The following is a 25673-nucleotide window of genomic DNA, read 5'->3' on the forward strand; positions in this document are numbered from 1 at the left end:
AGTGCAAAAATCCAGGAGATTCAAACACAAAACTCCTGTGTTCTTGACACATGAACTGGATTTCAAGATTCAAAACTGGTCTTCTCACAAAGTTTATATTGTGGTATTACCTGCAGGATACATATTTATTATGTTTAGGTTTTTGAAACATCGATAATTGCTGACTTCACTGTATGTGGCATCTTCTTAGTCGACCCGGTTCATGTTTAATTTAAAGGATATTTGAAAGAATATTTCTCATTGTAATTTAACCTTTTTTTCTTTTCAAAACTTTCAGTTTGGACACTGTCACATAGACAGACAGGTACTATAAAGTCCAGTTTGGCTTGCCGCTTATGTTTTTCTTCTAAGATGCCTCTCTTTGTACTCTATCACTACATGTTCTATACCAAATGCTGTTAATTTACAAAGCACATGCTCTGTAGGCCTGCTAAGACATTTAAAATGTGTTGCCAGGAATTGGTAAATTTAACATAATCAGAGTTGTAGAATTCTGCTTCTTTAGCAAGATGATTAATGTACATCTGATTACTGTAAAATAACACGTTGGCATGGAACTTCTTGTGTGTCAGTGTTTATGCTTTTATGGTGGTCTCCCATTACTGATTTGTGATACCTGTTTTTGGTGCAAAAAAAAAAATAATAATAATCACATACCCAATCTTGGCCTGACTTTGGATATAAGCGGTGGTAGAATATTGTGGGCAATCAGAAAATTTTTGAACATGTTTAAAAAATTTGTGATGTCGGAATATATCGTGATTCACAACCGTGAACAGTCGGATGGAATTTGTGCAGAGCAGGGCAATGTTTTGCAAAAGTAGGGGACTGTGGACATCCGGGTACAATATTCATGAATCATCAGAAGCCTCCCCTGATTCTCCTCTTTGCAATATGAATCCCATCAAGATCATGTTGTGCTCCTCAGCAGAAGACAGTTTAGAGATGCAGTGTTTGAGCCTTGTAGGAATAATGAAGGAATGTTGTGCATGCCATGCGTCAGTGCATGTGCACAACCACTTGTGTAGAGGGATTTGCCCATAATTGGGTGTATTTGGCAATAACCAGCAATACGTTGCAATCATTATTTCCACTCATTTGTAAGCGGTCATGTAACGGGTTAATTTGGATTTTGTCTGCAATTTTAATAAACTGGGCCCGATTTTGGAATCTGTATGGAAATTGGGGCCACAAATCAGCAATGGAAGACCACTCTTCATTTTAGTGCATTTTCTTGTGCTGTGAAACGTTGGTTGTGATGTCACCTTTTTGTGTTCATACATATGTAAACACTGTTCTATATACACTCCGCCTCCATGTTCGATTTCCATGTTTCATCATATTGTCATGCTCTGTGTGTAGTGATTTGCGTTGACATTTGCAGATTTTTGGAATGCACTAACATGAATGTTTGTCCCTTATTTTTTTCCTCATTCCAGTAAAAATACAATTACACTTTTTTGCATTTAGCCTTTATTGTTGTTGTTAATACTGAATGAGAACTTACTTGTTGTTGTTATTATTGAATGATAACTTACTTATGTGCTTATTCACTATCACTATAGGGGTTTTAGGAAGATAGTGCTTCACAGCATTGAATTAAATGAAAGCAGTGGAAACCGCATGTTAAAAGATGAGGTCAATACTGATATATTGATGACCAACCCAATAAATGTGACCTTAGTCACCAAAGCACCTTACCAGAAATGTCAAATCCTCATCTATTCAACAAAATTCTCTGAGCCATTGTGTCAAAATCTGAAGTAAGATCCAGTAACATGAGCACAGATACAGAGTTAGAATCAACAGCAGCAAATCGTTCATCAGTTTTGTCAGATCTATTAATTTTTGAAGAATGATTGAAGATAACTGTCAGTTATCAGTTGTACAGATTTTTGGTGGTGTGGTATTGACAAGGCTTTTTAAAATAATATTTCAGCTGCAGTTAACTCAAGCTGACTCACTCTCTGTTGTAATCATGTCCTGCTCTGAGCCACTCCACAGTGAAGCTGTGAACGATGATGCAGTTGTCAAAAGTTGCACTATGCATGTTTTCTCCAATAACAGGCACAGAAGCCTATAATCTCTTCAGAATCTTTGGGTGTCCTGGTAGCTTCAATCACTAACATCCTTCGTCAACAGTCACAGTTTGCAGTTTTTGAGAACTGTCCAAGTACTATACTGTCTGTATGTCACAATGACTGATGTATATGAAGCCCAAGACATATTCAGTGACTTGAACATAGTCATGCATCAATTCCCTGACTTGTCTAAAGAAAAATGTCTGTCAAAGTGGTGATTTGCATCAAAGCATTCTTTATATTTAATTTGTCCACTTATGGGCTCTGAAAATGCAGCGACTATACAAATGGCCATAAAATGGAAAATGTGATATTTTTGTTAGCCCCTGGAATTAAAGTCAACAAAGGACATGACCAGTAAATCTTGATTGTTTTATTTTGCCTCCGCTGTGGTGGTGGTATACAAAGGCAAATGTTGTAACACTGTCCAAATACTTTTGAACCAGACTATCACATGCTTTACTAGGGGACTGAACTGGAAAGAATGTGCAGCAGGTTAGGGGATCATTTATTGATGAGAGGAGACTGTCTTGAGATGGAGGGTATACTGTGAGGAGCTGATGAACAAAGAAAATGGGAAACAGATAAAGTTGAATGATGTGGAGAGAGTGACTCATGAAGTGCGAGGGATTAATATGGATAAATCTAGGACAGCTGTAAAGAGGATGAAGAGTGGGAAGAACTGTTGGTCTCGGTGACCTTCCAGTCAAGGCCTGGAGATGTTTAGGAGAGATGGCAGTGGAGTTTTTCAACAGTCTTTAATAAAAAACACTTGTGAAGGGGTGTTGAAGTGTGCTGGCACTGATATCTAACAGTAAGGATGATGTATAGAGCAGTAGTAATTACAAAGACATAAAGCTGGTCAGCCACAGCACAAAATTGAGAAGTGGAAGCCATTCTGAAAGGAGAGGTGATCTGTGAGCAGCAGTATGGTTTCATGCTGAGTAAGAGAGTGATGGATGTTTCCATAGAGGATGCTGATGGAAAAGTATAGAGAAGACCAGAAGTTGTTGCATTGTATGTTTGGGGATTAACTTCAACTTTATTTGTAAAGTGCTTTAGAACAGCCACAACTGAAACAAAGTGCTGTTCATGGGGGTTCATAAGAAATAGCAAAATAACCCGACAATAAAAACAGTAGAGAACAAGTAAAAGCAACCAAAACAGAGCAAAGTCTCATGTTGGGTTAAAAGCCAGTGAATAAAAGTGGGTTTTAAGGTTGGTTTTAAAAACCAACACTGAGGAGGCCTGCCTAATGTGCACAGGTAGATCATTCCAGGTTTTAGGAGCAGCAACAGAGCAGTCCCCTCTGAGCGTTCGCTTGGACCTCAGTTCCTCAAGGAGCAGCTCATCAGCTGACCAGAGGCGTCGTGCAGGGGCATACGGGTGAAGAAGCTCAGAAAGATGGCGTGGGGTGAGCCCATTTAAAGTTTTAAAACAAATAAAAGAATCTTAAAATGAACCCAAAAATGCACAGGCACAGTGGATGGAGGCTAGGATAGGTGTAATTTGCTCCCTCTTTCGTACTCCAGTTAGTAGACCGCCGGCAGTGTTCTGAACTAACTGGAGATGTGCAAGGGAGGACTGACTAACTCCAAAATAAAGTGCATTACAGTAATCCAGCCGTGAGGTCATGAAGGCATGGATTGCTGTTTTCTTGTCATTGAAGTTTGGGGCCATCTAGGCTTTAACATCTTCAAGATGTGACAGCAGGGGTCTGAGAGAAAAGGCATCACTTGTTTTCCTCAGGGGGGACATACATCTGGCTGTCATCAGCATAGCAATGAAAAGCGACACCATGTTTTCTGAGGCTAGACCCTAGGGGAAGCATTTACAGGGAGAAAAGTAGGGGTTCTAAAATTGAACCCTGTGGGACCTCGTATAAGAGTGGAGGAGGATTCACAAACCCCAAGGCCAACGCACATAGTCCTGTCTGCTAAGTAGGCCCTAAACCAGTCCAGGGTTGTACCACCAATGCCCACTAGTTGCTGCAGATGATGTAACAAGACACTGTCTATAGTATCAAAGGCAGTGGTTAAGTTGAGCAGGATAAGAACAACATAGTTAAAATGTCATTAAACATTTTTTAAAAGGGCAGTTTCTCTGCTATGCAACGTTTTAAAACAAGACTGAAAAACCTCCATAATGTGTTCATCGAGGAAAGTTTTTAGTTGTACGTAGATGATTTTCTCCAGAATTTGAGACAAATGGCAACTTAGAGATGGGCCTGAAATTCGCTAAAACAGTGCTCTCAAGGCAAGGCCTCTCCAGCAAAGGTTGTACTACTGCCTGTTTGAAGCTTATGGGGACAACACTAGAGGACAGGCTGCTATTTATAATAGTCAGAACTGACTGCCCTAAGGTAGAAAAAAAACTTCTTTAAAGAAGCAAGGAGGGACCACATCACGAGGCAAATCTGATGGTTTTATATGGCCACATCCTCTAACAGCGACAGAGTTACAGGTTCAAATCTGTTGAAGCCCGCTGGGCAAGGGACAGAGACAGAGGGATCAAAGGTTGGTGGAGAAATTGTTGTGTGGGCTGCCAGATGAGGAGGTACTGCTGGCCCACCACCAGAGGGCGCCCTGCCTGGAGTGCGGGCTCCAGGCACCAGAGGGCGCAGCCGCCTCACAGGAGCAGCTAGGGTGACAGCTGTCACGCATCACCTGCAACAGCTGTTACCAATCAGCAGGGGTACATCAGCAGGACGACGTCTCCACCTCTTTGCCGAGATATCGTTCTACCTGGAAGGTAATATTCTCAGCTGACTGCTTGACAGTAACCTTTTGTGATTTTTGTGAGTGATAACAGACCTTTTTTCCAACAAGAGGTGGAGGTAGCTTTCCTGCCGTGCGGATTACTGGGTGCAAACGCGCCCACCTTTAATTGTGTTTTTGTTCCTCGCCAGCAGTACCAGGTCCGACACGCGGAGGCAGTGGCCACCTGGGAGTTCGGGACTTGGCGGCTCCAGTATTCCCGGGGTCTGGTGGCGGAGGAAATCGTGTGGTTCCGGTTCTGCTTTGGACAGGTGTCTCCTATCTTCGAGCCTGCCCACACGACACCCTTGTGAATTGATTCTGATCTATTGTTGTAATCTGTTGTATTTGTTGTGCACATTCACAACAGTAAAGTGTTGTTATTTGACCTACTCCATTGTCCGTTCCTTTGCGCCCCCTGTTGTGGGTCCGTGTACCGACACTTTCCCAACAGGATATCTCGGCCAGCGTCATGGATCCCGAGGGGCATCAACCGGCTGTTGAACGGCCAATGGAAGAACAGGGCGCACAGGCGTCCGCAGGAGGAATGATCGGTGAGTTGCAGCGGATCCTCACCGCTTTCACGGCTCTGTTGGATTTAATGACCGAGCAGAACGTCCTCCTTAACCGCAGGGTGGAGGCTCTCGCCGCGCAGGTGGAAGCGCGCCCTAAGGGCGCTGCTGCGGCTCTCCCTCCTGTCGACCCTGTGCGTAACAGTGACGTTCCACAGGTCGTTCAACGACCCCTCCCACCTTCCCCGGAAGCATACATAAGCCCTCCAGAGCCGTACGGAGGTTGTGTGGAGACGTGCGCGGACTTTCTTATGCAGTGTTCGCTCGTCTTCGCACAACGTCCCGTCATGTACGCGACTGATGCTAGTAAGATAGCTTATGTCATTAATCTGCTTCGCGGCAAGGCACGCGCTTGGGCTACAGCGCTTTGGGAGCAAAATTCACGGCTCCTTCTGATATATGATGGGTTTGTGAGGGAGTTCAGAACAGTGTTCGATCACCCAAATAGAGGAGAGACCGCTTCAGCCGTGCTGCGTCAATGAGACAGGGGCGCCGGAGCGCAGCTGTTTATGCAGTCGACTTCCGCATCGCGGCTGCGAGGTCCGGCTGGAATAACACTGCCCTCCGTGCCGCCTTCGTAAACGGACTGTCGTTGGTCCTGAAGGAGCTCCTGGTGGCCAAGGACGAACCGCGGGATTTAGACGGGCTTATTGATCTCGTTATACGATTAGACAATTGGTTAGAGGAACGCCGTCGGGAGCGAGGCGAAGGACGTGACCGGATACGCGCCGCCCCTCTCCCTTCCGGGTTCGAAAAGGGGCCGCCCTCCCCACGCTCCACAGCCGCAGCGCTTTGTGGGGCAACAGCTCCCCCTGGTGACGTTGTTAGGGAAACGCACAGGGCCAAAATGGGGAGGCTGATCCGTGGAGAGTGTTTTCTCTGCAGCTCAACAGAGCACACACAGAGAGACTGCCCCAAACGGCCAAAACGTCAACACTCACCCTTAGAGACTGGGCTAAGGGGGGGGTCAAGACATTCAAGTGAGACACACACAAATTGCCACACGACTCCCAGTCACAATCCTGAGCGGGGATTTAACCCTTCAAGCCCGAGCACTGGTGGACACGGGGTCAGAAGGGAATCTGCTAGACAGCAGATGGGCAAAGGAGGTAGGGCTCCCTCTGGTGGCGCTTCCTTCGCCATTGCAGGTGCGGGCACTAGATGGCACCCTCCTCCCTTTACTCACACACAAGACACAACCAGTAACTCTGGTGGTGTCTGGAAACCACCGCGAGGAGATTGAGTTTTTTGTAACTTCTTCTACCTCCCACGTGATTTTGGGCATCCCATGGATGTTAAAGCACAATCCCGGATCGATTGGCCGTCTGGGGTGGTGGTTCAGTGGAGCGAAACCTGCCATCGGGTGTGTTTAGGATCCTCGGTTCCTCCCGGTTCCCAGGCTAAGGAGGAGGTCAAAGTCCCTCCCAATCTGACGGCAGTGCCGGTTGAGTACCACGATCTTGCTGATGTCTTCAGCAAGGATCTGGCACTCACCCTTCCCCCGCACCGTTCGTACGATTGTGCCATTGATTTGGTTCCAGGTGCTGAGTTCCCGTCCAGCAGGCTGTACAACCTCTCACGACCTGAGCGCGAATCAATGGAGACCTACATCCGGGACTCATTAGCTGCCGGGCTGATCCGGAACTCCACCTCCCCGATGGGGGCAGGTTTCTTTTTTGTGGGCAAGAAAGATGGCGGACTTCGTCCATGTATTGATTACAGGGGGCTGAATGAGATTACGGTTCGCAACCGATACCCGTTGCCATTATTAGATTCTGTGTTCACCCCCCTGCATGGAGCCAAAATCTTTACTAAGCTGGATCTTAGAAATGTGTATCACCTGGTTCGGATCCGGAAGGGAGACGAATGGAAGACGGCATTCAACACCCCATTAGGTCACTTTGAGTACCTGGTCATGCCGTTCGGCCTCACAAACGCCCCCGCGACGTTCCAAGCATTGGTTAATGATGTCTTGCGGGATTTCCTGCACCGATTCGTCTTCGTATATCTAGACGATATACTCATCTTTTCTCCGGATGCTGAGACTCATGTCCGGCATGTACGTCAGGTCCTGCAGCGGTTGTTGGAGAACCGGCTGTTTGTGAAGGGCGAGAAGTGTGAGTTTCACCGCACATCTTTGTCCTTCCTGGGGTTTATCATCTCCCCCAACTCCGTCGCTCCTGATCCGGCCAAGGTTGCGGCGGTGAGAGACTGGCCCCAACCCACTAGCCGTAGGAAGCTGCAACAGTTCCTCGGCTTTGCAAATTTCTACAGGAGGTTCATTAAGGGCTACAGTCCGGTAGTTAGCCCCCCTGACAGCCCTGACCTCACCAAAAGTCCCCTTCACCTGGTCGGATCGTTGCGATGCCGCGTTCAAGGAGTTGAAACGGCGCTTCTCGTCTGCACCCGTTCTGGTGCAGCCCGATCCTAGTCGCCAGTTAGTGGTTGAAGTGGACGCCTCGGACTCAGGGATAGGAGCCGTGCTTTCCCAGAGAGGGAAGACCGATAAGGTCCTTCACCCGTGTGCCTATTTTTCCCGCAGGTTGACCCCGGCCGAACGGAACTATGACGTCGGCAATCGAGAACTCCTTGCGGTGAAAGAGGCTCTTGAAGAGTGGAGACATCTGTTGGAGGGAACGTCCGTGCCATTCACGGTTTTCACTGACCACCGGAGCCTGGAGTATATCAGGACCGCCAAGCGGCTGAACCCCAGGCAAGCCCGCTGGTCACTGTTCTTTGGCCGTTTTGACTTCCGGATCACCTACCGTCCCGGGACCAAGAACCAGAGATCGGATGCCTTGTCCCGGGTACATGAAGATGAAGTCAAAGCGGAGTTGTCGGATCCACCGGAACCCATCATCCCGGAGTCCACTATCGTGGCCACCCTCACCTGGGACGTAGAGAGAACCGTCCGGGAGGCCCTGGCACGAAGCCCGGACCCCGGAACTGGGCCGAAGAACAAACTATACGTCCCACCAGAAGCTAGGGCTGCAGTCCTGGACTTCTGTCACGGCTCCAAGCTCTCCTGTCATCCAGGGGTGCGAAGAACCGTGGCAGTTGTCCGGCAGCGCTTCTGGTGGGCGTCCCTAGGGCCGACGTCCGGGATTATATCCAGGCCTGCACCACCTGCGCCAGGGGCAAGGCTGACCATCGCCGGGCATCAGGTTTACTCCAGCCGCTGCCCGTGCCTCATCGCCCCTGGTCCCACATCGGCCTGGATTTTGTCACGGGCCTCCCGCCGTCCCAGGGTAACACCACCATCCTCACGATAGTGGACCGATTCTCCAAGGCGGCCACTTGGTGGCCCTCCCGAAGCTCCCAACAGCCCAGGAGACAGCGGACCTCCTGGTCCACCACGTCGTCCGGCTGCATGGGATTCCAACAGACATCGTCTCCGATCGCGGTCCCCAGTTCTCCTCGCAAGTCTGGAGGAGCTTCTGCCGGGAACTGGGGGCCACGGTGAGTCTCTCGTCCGGGTACCACCCTCAGACCAACGGGCAAGCAGAACGGGTAAACCAGGAGGTGGAGCAGGCCTTGCGCTGCGTGACTGCCGCACACCCGGTGGCCTGGAGTACCCATTTGGCCTGGATCGAGTATGCCCATAACAGCCAGGTGTCTTCAGCCACCGGCCTCTCCCTTTTGAGGTATGTCTGGGGTATCAGCCCCCGTTGTTTCCGGTGGTTGAGGGAGAGGTCGGTGTGCCCTCGGTCCAGGCCCACCTGCGGAAGTGCCGTCGGGTGTGGCGTGCCGCCCGTTCTGCTTTGCTAAAGGCCCGGACGAGGGCAAAAGCCCATGCAGACCGTCGGCGGACCCCGGCCCCTGCGTATCGGCCTGGGCAGGAGGTGTGGTTATCCACAAAGGACATCCCCCTCCAAGTGGACTCCCCCAAGTTACAGGACCGTTACATCGGCCCATTCAAGATCCTGAAGGTCATCAGTCCAGCCGCAGTGAGGCTTCAGCTGCCGGCCTCACTGTGGATCCATCCTGTGTTTCATGTGTCCCGGATTAAACCTCATCACTCCTCACCCCTCTGTACTCCGGGTCCGGCGCCGCCTCCTGCCCGGATCATCGATGGCGAGCCGGCTTGGACTGTACGCCGGCTTTTGGATGTCCGTAGGATTGGCCGGGGCTTCCAGTATTTGGTGGACTGGGAGGGGTACGGCCCCGAAGAACGCTCCTGGGTGAAGAGGAGCTTCATCCTGGACCCGGCCCTCCTGGCCGACTTCTACCGCCGCCACCCGGACAAGCCTGGTCGGGCGCCAGGAGGTGCCCATTGAGGGGGGGTCCTGTTGTGTGGGCCGCCAGAAGAGGAGGTACTGCTGGCCCACCACCAGATGGCGCCCTGCCTGGAGTGCGGGCTCCAGGCACCAGAGGGCGCAGCCGCCTCACAGGAGCAGCTAGGGTGACAGCTGTCACGCATCACCTGCAACAGCTGTTACCAATCAGCAGGGGTACATCAGCAGGACGACGTCTCCACCTCTTTGCCGAGATATCGTTCTACCTGGAAGGTAATATTCTCAGCTGACTGCTTGACAGTAACCTTTTGTGATTTTTGTGAGTGATAACAGACCTTTTTTCCAACGAGAGGTGGAGGTAGCTTTCCTGCCGTGCGGATTACTGGGTGCAAACGCGCCCACCTGTAATTGTGTTTTTGTTCCTCGCCAGCAGTACCAGGTCCGACACGCGGAGGCAGTGGCCACCTGGGAGTTCGGGACTTGGCGGCTCCAGTATTCCCGGGGTCTGGTGGCGGAGGAAATCGTGTGGTTCTGGTTCTGCTTTGGACAGGTGTCTCCTATCTTCGAGCCTGCCCACACGACACCTTTGTGAATTGATTCTGATCTATTGTTGTAATCTGTTGTATTTGTTGTGCACATTCACAACAGTAAAGTGTTGTTATTTGACCTACTCCATTGTCCGTTCCTTTGCGCCCCCTGTTGTGGGTCCGTGTACCGACACTTTCCCAACAGAAATGACAGCTCTTGTGGATTAATAAAAACATTATGACAGGGTGCCAAGAGAAGAGTTATAGTATTATTATATGTGGAAGTGAGGAGTAGTAGTGAAGTATGTGATAGTGGTGTGGGATATGTTTGAGGTTAGTATGGCAGCAGTGAGATGAGCATTGAATGAATAGGCTGAGGTGAAGACATAGTTGCATCAAGGATTGGGTCTGGGATATTGTTTGGAATGGTGATGGACAGGATCAGCTATGAGTCTTCATAGCCTGTTATGTTTTTAGATGACAATGTGATCTGTACTGATGGTAGGGTTGGTTGGTTGAGATGAAACTGGAGAGGTGAAGGTACACATTAGAGAAAAGGGGAATGAAAGTCATGAGCAAGACAGAGTACATATGCGTGAATGAGTGGAGGGTGGCAGAATGGTGAGGCTGCAAGGAGTATAGTGGTGAAGGTGTATCAAAAGGGCAGTCATGGTGGATTGGGTGGAAGAGAGTGGCAGCAGTGATTTATTGGCCACTTTATTAGGTACACCTTGGTAGTACTGGGTTGGACCCCCTTTTGTCTTCAGAACTCCTTAATTTTTTTGTGGCATAGATTCAGTGAAGTGTTGGAAACATTCCTCAGAAATGTTGGTCCATGATAGCATCACACAGTCAACCATTAATCCAGGCATTTTCATCCATTCATCGAGGTCTTCAACTCCCACCTCTGGGAGAGCTTCTCCCAGATCCCGGGGGAGGTTGGAGACATGGAGTCCGAGTGGACCATGTTCTCCACCTCCACTGTCGATGCGGCCACTCGTAGCTGTGGTCACAAGGTCTCTGGTGCCTGTCGCGGCGGCAATCCCCGAACCCGGTGGTGGACACCGGAAGTAAGGGATGCCGTCAAGCTGAAGGAGGAGTCCTAATTATCTTTGTTGGTAGGTGGGACCCCAGAGGCAGCTGACAGGTACCGGCAGACCAAGCATGCCGCAGCCTGTGCAGTCGCAGAAGCAAAAACCCGGGTCTGGGAGGAGTTCGGGGAGGCCATGGAGGAGGACTATCAGTCGGCCTCGAAGAGATTCTGGCAAACCGTCCGACACCTCAGGAGGCGGAAGCAGCTCTCCACCAGCACTGTTTACGGTGCGGGTGGGGAGCTGTTGACCCTGACTGGGGATGTTGTCGGGTGGTGGAAGGAGTACTTCGAGGATCTCCTCAATCCTGTCGTCACGTCTTCCGAAGAGGAGGCAGAGACAGGGGAGTCAGAGGCGGACTCATCCATTACCCAGGCCGAAGTCACCGAGGTGGTTAGAAAGCTCCTCGGTGGCAAGGCTCCTGGGGTGGATGAAATCCGTCCTGAGTACCTTAAGTCTCTGGATGTTGTGGGACTGTCTTGGCTGACGCGCCTCTGCAACATCGCGTGGCGATCGGGGACAGTGCCTCTGGATTAGCAGACCGGGGTGGTGGTCCCTCTGTTTAAGAAGGGGGACCGGAGGGTGTGTTCCAACTATAGGGGGATCACACTCCTCAGCCTCCCCGGTAAGGTCTATTCCAGAGTACTGGAGAGGAGAATTCGACCAATGGTCGAACCTCGGATTCAGGAGGAACAGTGTGGTTTTCATCCTTGTCACACACTGGACCAGCTCTACACGCTCCATCGGGTGCTCGAAGGTTCATGGGAGTTCGCCCAACCAGTCCACATGTGTTTTGTGGATCTGGAGAAGGCGTTCGACCGTGTCCCTCGGGGCACCCTGCGGGGAGTGCTCCGGGAGTACGGGGTCCTTTGCTAAGGGCTATCCGGTCCCTGTACAACCGCATTAGGAGCTTGGTTCGCATTGCCGGTAGTAAGTCAAACCTGTTTCCAGTGCACGTTGGCCTCCGCCAGGGCTGCCCTTTGTCACCGGTTCTGTTCATTATTTTTATGGACAGAATTTCTGGGCGCAGCCAGGGTGTAGAGGGGGTCTGGTTTGGGAACCACAGAATCTCGTCTCTGCTGTTTGCAAATGATGTGGTTCTGTTGGCTTCGTCAAATCAGGACCTTAAGCGTGCACTGAGGCGGTTTGCAGCCGAGTGTGAAGCATCCGGGATGAAAATCAGCACCTCCAAATCCGAGGCCATGGTTCTCGACCGGAAAAAGGTGCTTTGCCCTCTTCAGGTCGGTGGAGTGTCCTTGCCTCAAGTGGAGGAGTTTAAGTATCTCGGGGTCTTGTTCACGAGTGAGGGATGGATGGAGCGTGAGATCGATAGACGGATCGGTGTAGCATCTGCAGTGATGCGGTCGCTGTATCGGACCGTTGTGGTGAAGAGAGAGCTGAGTAGGGGGGCAAAGCTCTCGATTTACTGATTGATCTACGTTCCGATCCTCACCTATGGTCATGAGATTTGGCTCATGACCGAAAGAACGAGATTGCGAGTACAAGCGGCTGAGATGACTTTCCTCCGCAGAGTGGCTGGGCACTCCCTTAGAGATAGGGTGAGGAGCTCGGAGTCGAGCTGCTGCTCCTCCACGTCGAAAGGAGTCAGTTGAGGTGGCTCGGGCATCTTTTCTGGATGCCCCCTGGACGCCTCGCTGGAGAGGTGTTCCGGGCACGTCCCATTGGAAGGAGGCTCCGGGGAAGACCCAGGACACGCTGGAGGGACTACATCTCTCGGCTGGCTTGGGAACGCCTTGGGGTTCCCCCGGAGGAGCTGGGGTTCCCCCGGAGGAGCTGGGGGAGGTGTGTGTGGATCGGGAGGTCTGGGCGACTTTGCTTGAGCTGCTGCCCCCGCGACCCGACTCCGGATAAAGCGGAAGAAAATGGATGTATGGATGGATTTTCATCCACACAACTGCTGCTCACTGGATGTCTTCCCTTTTTCTGACGATTCCCATTCCCTGCCTGATTCCCATTCCCTGCCAATTACTCTTTTCGGCACCTCTCAAGCTCCATCACGTTGGATGTGGAGCATCAGTGCACAGCCATTTTCAGATCTTTCCAGAGATGTTCAATCGGTTTCAGGTCTGGGCTCTGGCTGTGCCACTCAAGGACATTCACAGAGTTGTCCTGAAGCCTCTCCTTTGATATCTTGATATCTTTTGTGTGTTTAGGGTCATTGTCCTGCTGAGAGATGAACCGTCGCCCCAGTCTGAGGTCAAGAGCGCTCTGGAGCAGGTTTTCATCCAGGGTGTCTTTGTACATTGCTACATTCATCTTTCCCTCAATCCTCACTAGTCTCCCAGTTCCTGCTGCTGAAAAACATCCCTTCAGCATGATGCTGCTACCACCATGCTTCACTGTAGGGATGATGCCTGGTTTCCTCCAAACATGATGCCTGGAGTTTACTTGGAAGAGTTCAATCTTTGTCTCTTCAGACCCAAGAATTTTTTTCTCATGGTCTGAGAGTCCTTCAGGTGCCTTTTGGCAAACTCCAGGTGGGCTGCCATGTGAGTGGCTTCCGTCTGGCCACTGTACTATACATTCCTGATTGGTGAATTGCTGCAAACATGGTTATCCTTCTAGAAGGTTCGCCTCTCTCCACAGAGGAATGCTGGAGCGCTGACAGAGTAACCATCGGGTTCTTGGTCACCTCCCTGGCTAAGGCTCTTCTCCCCTGATAGCTCAGTTTAGAGTGCTGCCAACTCTAGGAAGAGTCCTGGTGGATCTGAACTTCTTCCATTTATGGATGATGGAGACCACTCATTGCTCATTGAGACCTTCAAAGCAGCAGAAATGTTTCTGTACCCTTTCCCAGATTTGTGCATTGAGACAATCCTTTCTTGGAGGTCTACAGACAGTTCTTTTGACTTCATGTTTGGTTTGTGCTCTGACATGCACTGTCAGCTGTGGGACCTTATATGTAGACAGGTGTGTGCCTTTCCAAATCATGTCCAATCAACTGAATTTACCCAGGCAGACTCCAGTTAGGCTATAGAAACATCTCAAGGATGATCAGTGGAAACGGGAGGCACCTGAGCTCATGGGAAAAAGGCTGTGAATACTTATGTACATATGATTACTTAGTTTTTGCAAAAATCTCCCCCCAAAAAAAAAAAAACTTTTTCATATTTTCATTATGGGGTTTTGTGGGTAGAATTGTGAGGACAAAAATGAATTTCATCCATTTTGGTATAAGGCTGTAACAAACTATGGAAAAAGTGAAGCGCTATGAATACTTTCCAGATGCACGGTATTTGTGTGAACAAGCAATTGAACAGGTGTACTTAATAAAGTGGCCGGTGAGTATACTTGCAACAGTGAAAGGGAAATCTTACAAGCTGGTAGTGAAACCAGCTGTACCAATGGGATTGAGATTTATGACATCATCATTAGAGACAAAGTGAGAGAGCTGAGGTAGATATCCTTTGGGCAAGTGCAGATGGATGCAGGGTGTATCAGGAGGATGCTGAGGATGGAACCACCAGACAAGAGGAGAAGGAGGCCGCCAAAGAGGAGGTTGACGGTTGTTGTGAGGAAGGACGTGCAGGTGGTTGGTGAGACTGAGAAAGATTCAGATGACAGAGTGAACTGGAAAAAGATGATCTGCAGCATTGACCCCAGACGGGACCAGATCAAAGAAGATATTGTCACTAGCAGAACTCATGCTGCAATCCCAATTGTTTTATCATTTCACGACTGAAAAATTCACATGTGAAGATTCCAAAAAGAATTTGCGAGTGTGCCTTTTGTGCCAACCGAATACTGGCCTGCAAGTAGTTTTAATTTAGCTCACTTTCAATTTATCGTAGCATCGATACAGTACCTAAAATGCTCAGTAGAAACTTTAATTAAATTTAATGCTTCTCATGGGAAGTTTCCATTGATTCAGAACTTGAAAATTATTTATGACTTCACTGTTGCTTCATTAATTGTGCGTGTGTGTGTGCGCGCGCGTGCTGTCTTTCTTATATATTGCTCGATTTGTTGAAATTCAATTCCCCCAACTTATTGGCAACCTTTCCAATTCTGTATTTTTAAACTGGTACTTTTAAGAAATGCTTTAACTCCTCAAGTGCTTCTTCTTTCATTTCCTATTTGCCTTTTAACAGATACCAACTTTGTTCTGGGAAATGCTCAGATTGTAGACTGGCCCATAGTCTATAGCAATGATGGCTTCTGCAAGTTGTCCGGGTACCACAGAGCCGAGGTGATGCAGAAGAGCAGCACCTGCAGGTAGGCAAGAAAATCTCTTAGCACAAATGTGTTCACCATCACAAGATACGGCGGTAGGATGTTAATTATGAACATGCAAACTTATTTCCTTACCACCAGCAAACAAAAATTTGGTTAAGGTTGGTTAGAAAATAGACACCTGATATATTTTATTTTCAGTAAAATCTGAACGTTGTTACAAGAAACAGAAACACAACAAAGCTAAACTATACGAGGTCTGTGAGAAAAGTATCCGACCTTTTTATTTTATGCAAAAAATATATGGATTTGATTCATATGTTTTTATGTCAGCCAAGCTCGAACCTTCGTGCGCATGCGTGAGTTTTTTCACACCTGTCGGTTGCGTCATTCGCCTGTGGGCAGGCTTTGAGCACTGGTCCACCCCTCTCGTCGTTTTTTCATTGCGAGGAAATGGCGGAATGATTTGGGCTTTGTTCCATCAGAATTTTTTCAGAAACTGTTAGAGACAGTCAGCTGGAAACCATTCGGAAAATTTATTTGGCTTTCGGTGAAAATTGTATGGGCTTCACAGAGATTAAGGAGTGTTACTACCACTTTAAGGACGGCCCACAATGGCGCATGGCACGCCGCGCTCCGAGACGCGATTGACAGGCAGAAACGACCATTTCATTTCTAAACGGATCGCTGTATGGATCCGGGACCATCGTGTGCAATTTCTCTGGTTATCACAAGAGCTGGACATCAACCATTTTCCGGCAGATTTCACTTTTAACAAGAGATTTTGTCATGGAAAGCCGCGCGGAGGCTTCGTGCGTCACGACGGAGCCACTGATGGAGCGAGACAAAGAACACCTCCGTTTTGGAGTGCCCAGCTCTCCACAATTTCTCTTATACTCACTCGACTGGTAAGCCACTGAAAGCCGAGATAGGCATGTCCCAACATGTCCTCTGACACGAAGGTTCAAGCTTGGCTGACGTAAAAACATATGAATCAAATCCATATATTTTTTGCATAAAATAAAAAGGTCGGATACTTTTCTCACAGACCTCGTATGCTTTCCTCCCACATGGAGCCAACAGTCTTGATCTAAAAGTTGGATTGTAAAGACTCCCGATGTGCAGTTTAGCACCTTGCATGGCAGCACCCTCACATTGGGGGGGGGGGTGTGTGTGTGTGTGTGTGTGTGTGTGTGTGTGTGTTTGGAATGGGTTCCCATGATGCACTGAGTGTTTCTTTCTCTTTTTGCTCTGTATGCACCACTCTGCATTTAATCATTAGTGATTGATCTCTGCTCCCCTCCCTTCCTGATTCTCTCCCTCAGCCCCAACCAGTCCCAGCAGAAGACTGCCCCTCCCTGAGCCTGGTTCTGCTGGAGGTTTCTTCCTGTTAAAAGGGAGTTTTTCCTTCCCACTGTCGCCAAGTGCTTACTCACAGGGGGTCGTTTTGACCGTTGGGGTTTTTCCGTAATTATTGTATGGCTTTGCCTTACAATATAAAGCGCCTTGGGGCAACTGTTTCTTGTGATTTGGCGCTATATAAATAAAATTGATTTTTTTTTTTTTTGATCAATGTATCCATTGCCTGCATCAGGCAGAAAAGAACTATATAAATGCAACTAATTTCCCATTTACTTCTGGTTCTTCTGGGTTATTAATAACCTAATAACCTAGGCATGGCAAATGAAAAGAATGAGAAATGGAGAAATATGATGTACATTGGGAGCGGGACATAAATACAGTACATGCATTAAGTAGGGAGAGTCCAGTCTGTGTCTTCTAGCAGGTGAGATTGGTTCCAAAGCAGAGATTATAGCTTGGCTACAGTCCTCTTATCAACTGATGATGGCTAATGCCCTCAGAGAGTCAAAAAAGGTCTTTAGGAGCGCCCTCTGCAGTTCAAATGATCTCAGTCTCCAAAGCAGATAAAGCGTGCTCTGGCCTTAGAAGATTGGTTAGTCCAGTCCAGTTTCCAGGGTCAAGACTGTGACTGCCCGTTCTACATGTGATACAGAGTTGTGTCAGGAATGGCATCCGGTATAAAACTTCAAATCAACATGCAGATCCATCTCGACTCTGCTGTGGTGAATCAGAGTTAAAAAAGGGAGAAGCTGAAGGCACTTACTTTACTGTTTATAGGATGTCTCAATGTCCACTTCCTGGATATTCAATGTGTTGCAGAGGAGTGTCTGTGCCTACAGAAATCCACCACCCATTCCTCGATTACCCTGCATTTACCCATACACAAAGTCCTGTATCAGTTCTCTGTACTCCCCATCATCCTCATTTGTTATGAAGCTGACAATAGTGAAGTCATCAGAGAACTGGAGGTGGCATGAGGGGGTGTTGTAGGAGACGCCTGCAGTGTCGAGGGTGACGAGGATCGGAACCACAGCCGGATCCTGAGGGACCCCTGTAATGTAGGCTACCATGCCTGACTTTCAGTTTTGGGTTCTCACATGTTGATGGGTGAGATGGTCCACGATCTAGGATATGAGGTGTACGTCCACCCCTGCCAACTCCAGTTTGTCCACTAGGAGTGCTAGTTGCATGGTTTTAAAAGCACTGGAGAAATTGAAAAACATAATGCTCACTGTGCTCCCGGGATTCTCCAGGTGACAAAGAGCTCTGTTGAAAGTGGATGATGCCATGCTGGTAAGCAAACTGTAGTATGCCCAGTAATGATCCCATCAGGGACCTCACAGATGGTTCCTTTCGAGATGTGAGGATGAACCTGTCTGCCTGGGTGGTTGTCATGCAGGACCCAGACCAGTTCCTTGGTGTAGTGGACATGGTGATCAGGAACACCAGCACATGCTTCCGGGCTTGACTTGACTTCAACATGATGAATAGCGTTAATAAGATTTTCTAGTACTGTTACGCAATCAATTCATGAAACTCAAAGTCAAAATCCAGATAATTAACTCCCAAAATCTGTGATGTAACAAAGTTGCAACAACTGAAACTGCTTTTTCTGTTCACATCTCTGAATGCTGCTGTGATACATGCCGTTAAATCCAGGATAAAGTATTTTTGTTTGCCTGAAAAGGAAAACTCGATATCCACAAATTATTAAAATCACATAGTGGCAGTTGCCAGATATTTAAAAACCATGGGAGCGTTTGCCTGTTGAGAAAAATGGTGTCTGTCACCGCCAACAAGCAGCTTTTACTGTTTTTGGCCCTCTGGTCCCCAAACATGTGCTTTGTAATGCTTGCCAACACAAACATTGAACAGAAGGTGTGAAGATTAGTTTGAGATTTATTTTTAGGTTTCTAGATGGAGTGGTCTCTTCTTCTTGTGAGCAGAGAGAAAATTCCTTGAAATCTGTCACTCAATTCTTCTATATATTTCAACATTTTTGATTTGCTGCAGGTTTTTTAGAACATGAAATCTTGAAATATGGAGCATTTTTTTTCAAATGTGGTGCCAAGAGTGTCTTTGTGATTCTGAATTTCAATCCATCAATGATGACTGTCCCGATCTGATTGAAGCAATTAGCATTGAGCTCAGTCAAGGCATTTTTTTAAATTCATGAATGTTGGATAAATTAAACCAGTCACTAAATAAATATGCATTTATTCTTGCTTTGTTGCTGGTGGTGCGAGCAGGCAGTCACTACTGCTGCTGCATGTTTTCAAAGCTCATGAGCACTTTCTTTTGTGTTAAATATGCAACACATCTATTGTATTCACACAGATCATCAACAGTGCACATCAGTCTCACTCTGTTTCATAGGTATGGTGCCAATAACAGTGCTCCCATCAATCAGTGCTGCCCTCTGCTGCTGTCACTGTGTGCATTTTAAAAACATATTTCACTCTCCTTCACTTCAAATGCACAACAGGTGTGTTTTAGACAGATGGTGCATGTGATATATGTTCCACATGAATAAACAAGTTTTTGTTACTGTCATGGCTGATAGGCTTCAGCTCCCTGTGACCCTTAATTGGTGTAAGCGGGTATAGAAAATAGATGGATGGATGTTTTGTTCCTGCTGTCAGAGTACAGGCATGTAGCCAAAGGGGTGAGGGGTCAGCCGAAAATCCAAAAATGAGAAATTAAAGGGCTAATAACACAGAGAAAAGGTACAACTTGTACTCCGGTGTGACTTATTGTCCAGAAAATATGGTACTTAGCTCTCAGAGACCACTTAAGAACACCAGGAGCTGCACGTTTGTCCATGTACAGCTGGAGTTGCATCAGGAACGGCATCCAGCATAAAACTCTGTGCTGGATCTCCTGTGGTGACGCTGAGTACCTTGTCAAAAGCCCCCCCCCCCCCCCCCCAAAAAAAAAAAATTTGGTGTCATCAAACAACAAAATGTATAAAAACATGAGCGTGCACAAATGGTTTCATGTCCGTGTATGTGTCTGTGTGTGTGTCTGTACCCTCAGAGTGCTTTTCTAGTTGAAATTGTTTATTCTTTAAATATCATCTCTTCTTTTCCTCTTTGCTGTTTTTTTTTTTTTTTAACCATTTCATGGAGGGCCGACCATGCGCAGATTCTTTTTAAGTCACAGTCGCCTTTGTGCGAGCTGAGTGATGTAGTCGTAATGCATGTTTGTTTTTGAAGATGACTCCGTTGTAAAATGTACACACATTTCCTCGAGGCGTTGAAGTGTCGCCAGATATCTGAGCCTCGTGTGCTGTTGATCAAAGACATCGTTCCCCATTTTAACGGCTTCTCCTCAATTCTGTTGAGTGTTTTTTTAAAACATATAGTTACAAAAGTGTTGGAATTTTTTTCCACACATGACGATCATTTGAGGGGTTTTCTTTGAAGAAAGCCGTTTTTCCTCACGGCACCGGCGAGAGAGAGACGAGATTCATCAGCAATATTGCATCAAGCACTCGTCTGAAAAGTCTTCTGCGGCATCAGAATGTATTCTCATTAAATTTAGCCTTTCTTTTGTATTTCATAACAAACTCCTGAGTTATATTTAGATCCTGCTGGAACAGTCTGCTACTGAGGGTGGCAGTAACAAGCAAAGTGAGATGAATGTCTCTGCAGCCTGGTTAAATGTGCTCATGGTTGCTTGACCCATCTTCAGGTTTAATTTGTTTTTGAGAAGTACTTTGCATTTGGCCAATTAGATGTCAGCAGCATTTATCTTCCGGGATGCGTTTGAGTGAGTGTGAATCCAGTCCTGCTCTCTGTTTAATAAAGCCTCATTCTGCAGGATAACCTCTCTGGAGGTTGTTAAATAACCCTCCTGCACAGCTTTAATAATTCTGCAGTGTTCTAACTGGACGGGGCTTAATGTGCACGTTCAGTATGGCGGGAGAAAAAGATGTTCAGTGAAAACAAAACTAATAGGTACGATCATTCCTCCAGAATGAGAGTGCGTATCCAATGTCCCAGCGTGTATTAAATATTCAAACTGTAATTTCTTCTTTCTTTTCTTTTTTCAGCTTCATGTACGGCGAGCTCACAGACAAGGACACGACTGAAAAAGTGCGACTAACATTTGAGAATTATGAGATGAATTCGTTTGAAATACTGATGTACAAGAAGAACAGTAAGTAACTCGGTCTTTTGTGAAGGGGAAAAAAGAGGAGAAAAATGTGAACTTGCAGTCTTGTCATGAAAATGTTTCTGGAGCCCAGAGTTCAAACCCGGTCCAGAGGAAAGGAAAGTAATTGTTTGAAAAGTCAGTGCAGAAAAATCTTCATTGTAAAAATATGGTTTGTTTGCTTTTGCTCACAGATGTAACCTTTCACTGTTTGCTGCAGATGAAAAGAAATATTGTGAAAGTCAATAACATCTGGGTTTTTTTTTTTTTGCATTTTAAACTCTGGATTTTGTTTTAGTTATGGTATTTACATCACAGTAAGTAGGTGCTTTTTCTTGCTTGCGTCTGTTTGTGACCGTGTATGTGCAGACGTTATTGGGAAGACAATAACCCAAAAATAATAGATGTTTGATGCTTAATATTGACACTATAGGTACTCCTGGTGATGAAAAAAAAAAACATGTTGATGAGATTTTAGCATTGATGAATGCTAAATTTGCATATTGATTTTTGTGACTTGATGACAATATGTGGTGTGAACTTAATACTTACATCATAAAAACCTCATAAAGGTTTAATTAGGTTTTAGTGTTGTTGGGTGCAACATTTGCACATTAATCATTTTCTTGTGATCATGGGTTGATATCAACATGTGGTATGCACTTGATACTTAACATCATAGGTATCCTTTGGGGATAAAATGTGTTGTTTGGGCTAAAATTCCCACGTTAATGGACTACTGCAATGTTCTATTCTCTGGTTTATCGCAGTCCAGCATTAGGGGTCTCCAACTGGTTCAAAATGCTGCTGCCAGACTTTTGACAGGAAGCAGAAAGTTTGACCACATTACATCTCTTCGCTGGCTTCCTGTCCCAGTAAGATCAGATTTTAAGGTTCTGTTACTAACTTGTAAAATTGTTAATGGACTGGCACCTCCCTACTTAGCTGACCTAATTAAACCTTGCGTACTGGCCTGGGCTTTGCGTTCTTTGGGTGCAGGACTACTTTGTGTCCCTAGGGTGAATAAGAAGTCTGCAGGTCACAGAGCTTTCTCTTATCGTGCCCCTGTTCTGTGGAATGATCTCCCTGCATCAATAAAACAGTCAGATTCTGTAGAGATTTTCAAGTCCAGACTTGAGACGCACTTATTTTCTCTTTCGTATGGCTAGCATACTGGCATAGTATGTTACTATGCTTTTTACTCTTTGAAATTCATTTTATTAGGAAAGGGAGTGGGCCACAGCCTCAACTTTATCTAAATTCTGGGTCTTTTAATGAAGCTTAGGGCTAGTGGCCGGTGATCACCTTAGTATTTCTTCTGTTTCTCTTGTTGCTTAATGCTGACAAATTACACTGTAGTTGTTGTCTTTCCGATTGCCTGATACCATTTTTTTTTCTCTCTGTTTGAGGTGTGGCTCCATCCAGAGATGGGTGTGGTGTCTGCTTTTGCAACCCTCCTGTCCTGTGCACTGGCAAAATTTCCTCTATATTTGTTTTGTAAATTGTTTTGTCAATTGTGTCGGTGGCATGGCCCAAGCAGCAGGTCACCCCTTTGAGTCTGGTCTGCTTGAGGTTTCTTCCTCAAATCATCAGAGGGAGTTTTTCCTTACCACTATCACCTATGTTCTTGCTCTGGGGGTTGGTAAGGTTAGACCTTACTTGTGTGAAAATTTTATTACAGAGATTAGAGCATGCCATAGGTATTAAAGGCACTGCGCTGCGGTGGTTTGAATAATATTTGTCTAATAGATTACAATTTGTTCATGTAAATGGGGAATCTTCTTCACAGACTAAAGTTAATTATGGAGTTCCACAAGGTTCTGTGCTAGGACCAATTTTATTCACTTTATACATGCTTCCCTTAGGCAGTATTATTAGATGGTATTGCTTAAATTTTCATTGTTACGCAGATGATACCCAGCTTTATCTATCCATGAAGCCAGAGGACACACACCAATTAGCTAAACTGCAGGATTGTCTTACAGACATAAAGACATGGATGACCTCTAATTTCCTGCTTTTAAACTCAGATAAAACTGAAGTTATTGTACTTGGCCCCACAAATCTTAGAAACATGGTGTCTAACCAGATCCTTACTCTGGATGGCATTACCCTGACCTCTAGTAATACTGTGAGAAATCTTGGAGTCATTTTTGATCAGGATATGTCATTCAAAGTGCATATTAAACAAATATGTAGGACTGCTTTTTTGCATTTACGCAATATCTCTAAAATCAGAAAGGTCTTGTCTCAGAGTGATGCTGAAAAACTAATTCTTGCATTTATTTCCTCTAGGCTGGACTATTGTAATTCATTATTATCAGGTTGTCCTAAAAGTTCCCTAAAAAGCCTTCAGTTAATTCAAAATGCTGCAGCTAGAGTACTGACGGGGACTAGAAGGAGAGAGCATATCTCACCCATATTGGCCTCTCTTCATTGGCTTCCTGTTAATTCTAGAATAGAATTTAAAATTCTTCTTCTTACTTATAAGGTTTTGAATAATCAGGTCCCATCTTATCTTAGGGACCTCGTAGTACCATATCACCCCAATAGAGCGCTTTGCTCTCAGACTGCAGGCTTACTTGTAGTTCCTAGGGTTTGTAAGAGTAGAATGGGAGGCAGAGCCTTCAGCTTTCAGGCTCCTCTCCTGTGGAACCAGCTCCCAATTCAGATCAGGGAGACAGACACCCTCTCTACTTTTAAGATTAGGCTTAAAACTTTCCTTTTTGCTAAAGCTTATTGTTAGGGCTGGATCAGGTGACCCTGAACCATCCCTTAGTTATGCTGCTATAGACGTAGACTGCTGGGGGGTTCCCATGATGCACTGTTTCTTTCTCTTTTTGCTCTGTATGCACCACTCTGCATTTAATCATTAGTGATCGATCTCTGCTCCCCTCCACAGCATGTCTTTTTCCTGGTTCTCTCCCTCAGCCCCAACCAGTCCCAGCAGAAGACTGCCCCTCCCTGAGCCTGGTTCTGCTGGAGGTTTCTTCCTGTTAAAAGGGAGTTTTTCCGTTGGGGTTTTACATAATTATTGTATGGCCTTGCCTTACAATATAAAGCGCCTTGGGGCAACTGTTTGTTGTGATTTGGAAACATTGTATGAATATTTTGCCAGATAAGCCCTTTAGCACTGCTTGTGTTTCAAGTATCATTTAGCCCAATAATAGACCAGTTTGCGCATTTGTTTAATTCAGTCAATATTGATGTTATGTTAATTTTTGAAAGGTCTTTTTTTTTTTTTTGTACAGTACCACCACTGTTTTCAGAATGGCGCTTTTTAAATAGTGTTTCAGAAATATTATTATTCAAACTCTTTTCATCATCATCATCCTTTGACCACAGGGGTGCATGAGATACCCAGGATAACTTTTTTCCAAACACCACGGCCCTGCATCGGTGTACCCAGCTTTCCAATTTTGATTCCTGAATCTCTGGCCAACGTCTCTGGATAAGTTGGCTTTCTAGATATTATTCTGCCCGATGGGCATGATGGCAATGAGCAGCAAACTGGAGATGCTTTTGTTTGAATTGTTGGGCTCTTAAGTAAAATTTGGACACATTACTTTTTTATTTATTTATTTTAGAAAAGAATTATGAAAGAGAAAGAACTTGATAATTCTGAAAGTAATTGAGATAAAGTGGAAAAATAAGACCACAGATTGGACATAGGATCCTTGGACACACAGCAGAACATTGTTTTCAAAATGGAAAAGTTCTGTCTTCATATTTTGACGGTATGATCTCTGACTGAATGAAGATTAAAATTAGAATCATAATAAACTGTCTAGTTTTCATGTCACAACCATCCCATGCAAAAAATACGGCTGAGCTCTCCATTTTCTTCAGACATAAAAAAGTGGGCATAGAACCATCTGATTGTCGGTGAACGACTTGACGCTCATGCCATAGGTTCCCCTTTGGGAATAGATGAGCTGACTAGAATTTAGAGTTGTCTGGTCCTTTAGAATTTATACAGTATTATTTCATGCTGTTTAAACAGGAATTGATGTTTATAGACTGACTTCGTGAAAGGCTGACAGTGAATAAAAACTGAAATAAATCTTGCGCTCATTATTTTTTATACAACTTTATATGGAAATGAATTAGACGTGCAGTAACGCAAACATTTACATACAGTTTGTAGCCAAGTTGTAAGTAAACATATGTCTGCAACTGTATATTTGTATGACTATAGTAATTTTCTCCATGTTGCAACAGTCATAACTCAGTACTTGTATACCAGATGTCCATATGTTGTTCTGACACAGATGTGACATATGTAGATGTATCAGTTAGGGTGCTGACATGTTTGTTTTTTAATCAAAATTGTAGGTTGCCTAAAACTTGGTGGGGCATTATTGAAGTGCCACGTGTTATATTTGCAGGAACGCCTGTTTGGTTTTTTGTGAAGATTGCACCCATTCGCAACGAACAAGAGAAAGTGGTCCTATTTCTCTGCACGTTCAGTGACATCACCGCCTTCAAGCAGCCGATTGAGGACGATTCTTCAAAAGGTTAATGCGTCCTGCAGCCTCCAATAAAGTATTCTTAAAATATTTTAAATAATAAAGTCTGTAAGTATGAATATGAAGCAATGCACTCGTGAATATCTTCAATTATTGGTTGAATGTGAGGATTTATTGGACAGGTTGTGTCTGGGATCCTCTGCATTAAAAAATAAAAAATTGGGGTCATTT

General features: G+C 46.0%; 1 protein-coding gene across 4 annotated transcripts in view; it reads left to right on the forward strand.

Annotated features, from left to right (window-relative positions):
* The window catches only part of kcnh1a (potassium voltage-gated channel, subfamily H (eag-related), member 1a), an 82396-nt gene that overhangs the window by 16815 nt on the left and 39908 nt on the right, over positions 1-25673 (forward strand). For 2 of the 4 annotated variants that reach the window (XM_034184252.1, XM_034184253.1), the window contains exons 2-5: positions 278-304; positions 15375-15498; positions 20873-20979; positions 25362-25490. In XM_034184252.1, coding sequence (XP_034040143.1) covers positions 278-304; positions 15375-15498; positions 20873-20979; positions 25362-25490 — 387 coding nt within the window. The remainder of the gene's footprint in view (positions 1-277; positions 305-15374; positions 15499-20872; positions 20980-25361; positions 25491-25673) is intronic. The other 2 variants (XM_034184254.1, XM_034184255.1) reach the window with 1 other exon arrangement.

This window comes from Thalassophryne amazonica, chromosome 13 (assembly GCF_902500255.1).
Source record: "Thalassophryne amazonica chromosome 13, fThaAma1.1, whole genome shotgun sequence".
Classification (NCBI taxonomy): domain Eukaryota; kingdom Metazoa; phylum Chordata; class Actinopteri; order Batrachoidiformes; family Batrachoididae; genus Thalassophryne; species Thalassophryne amazonica.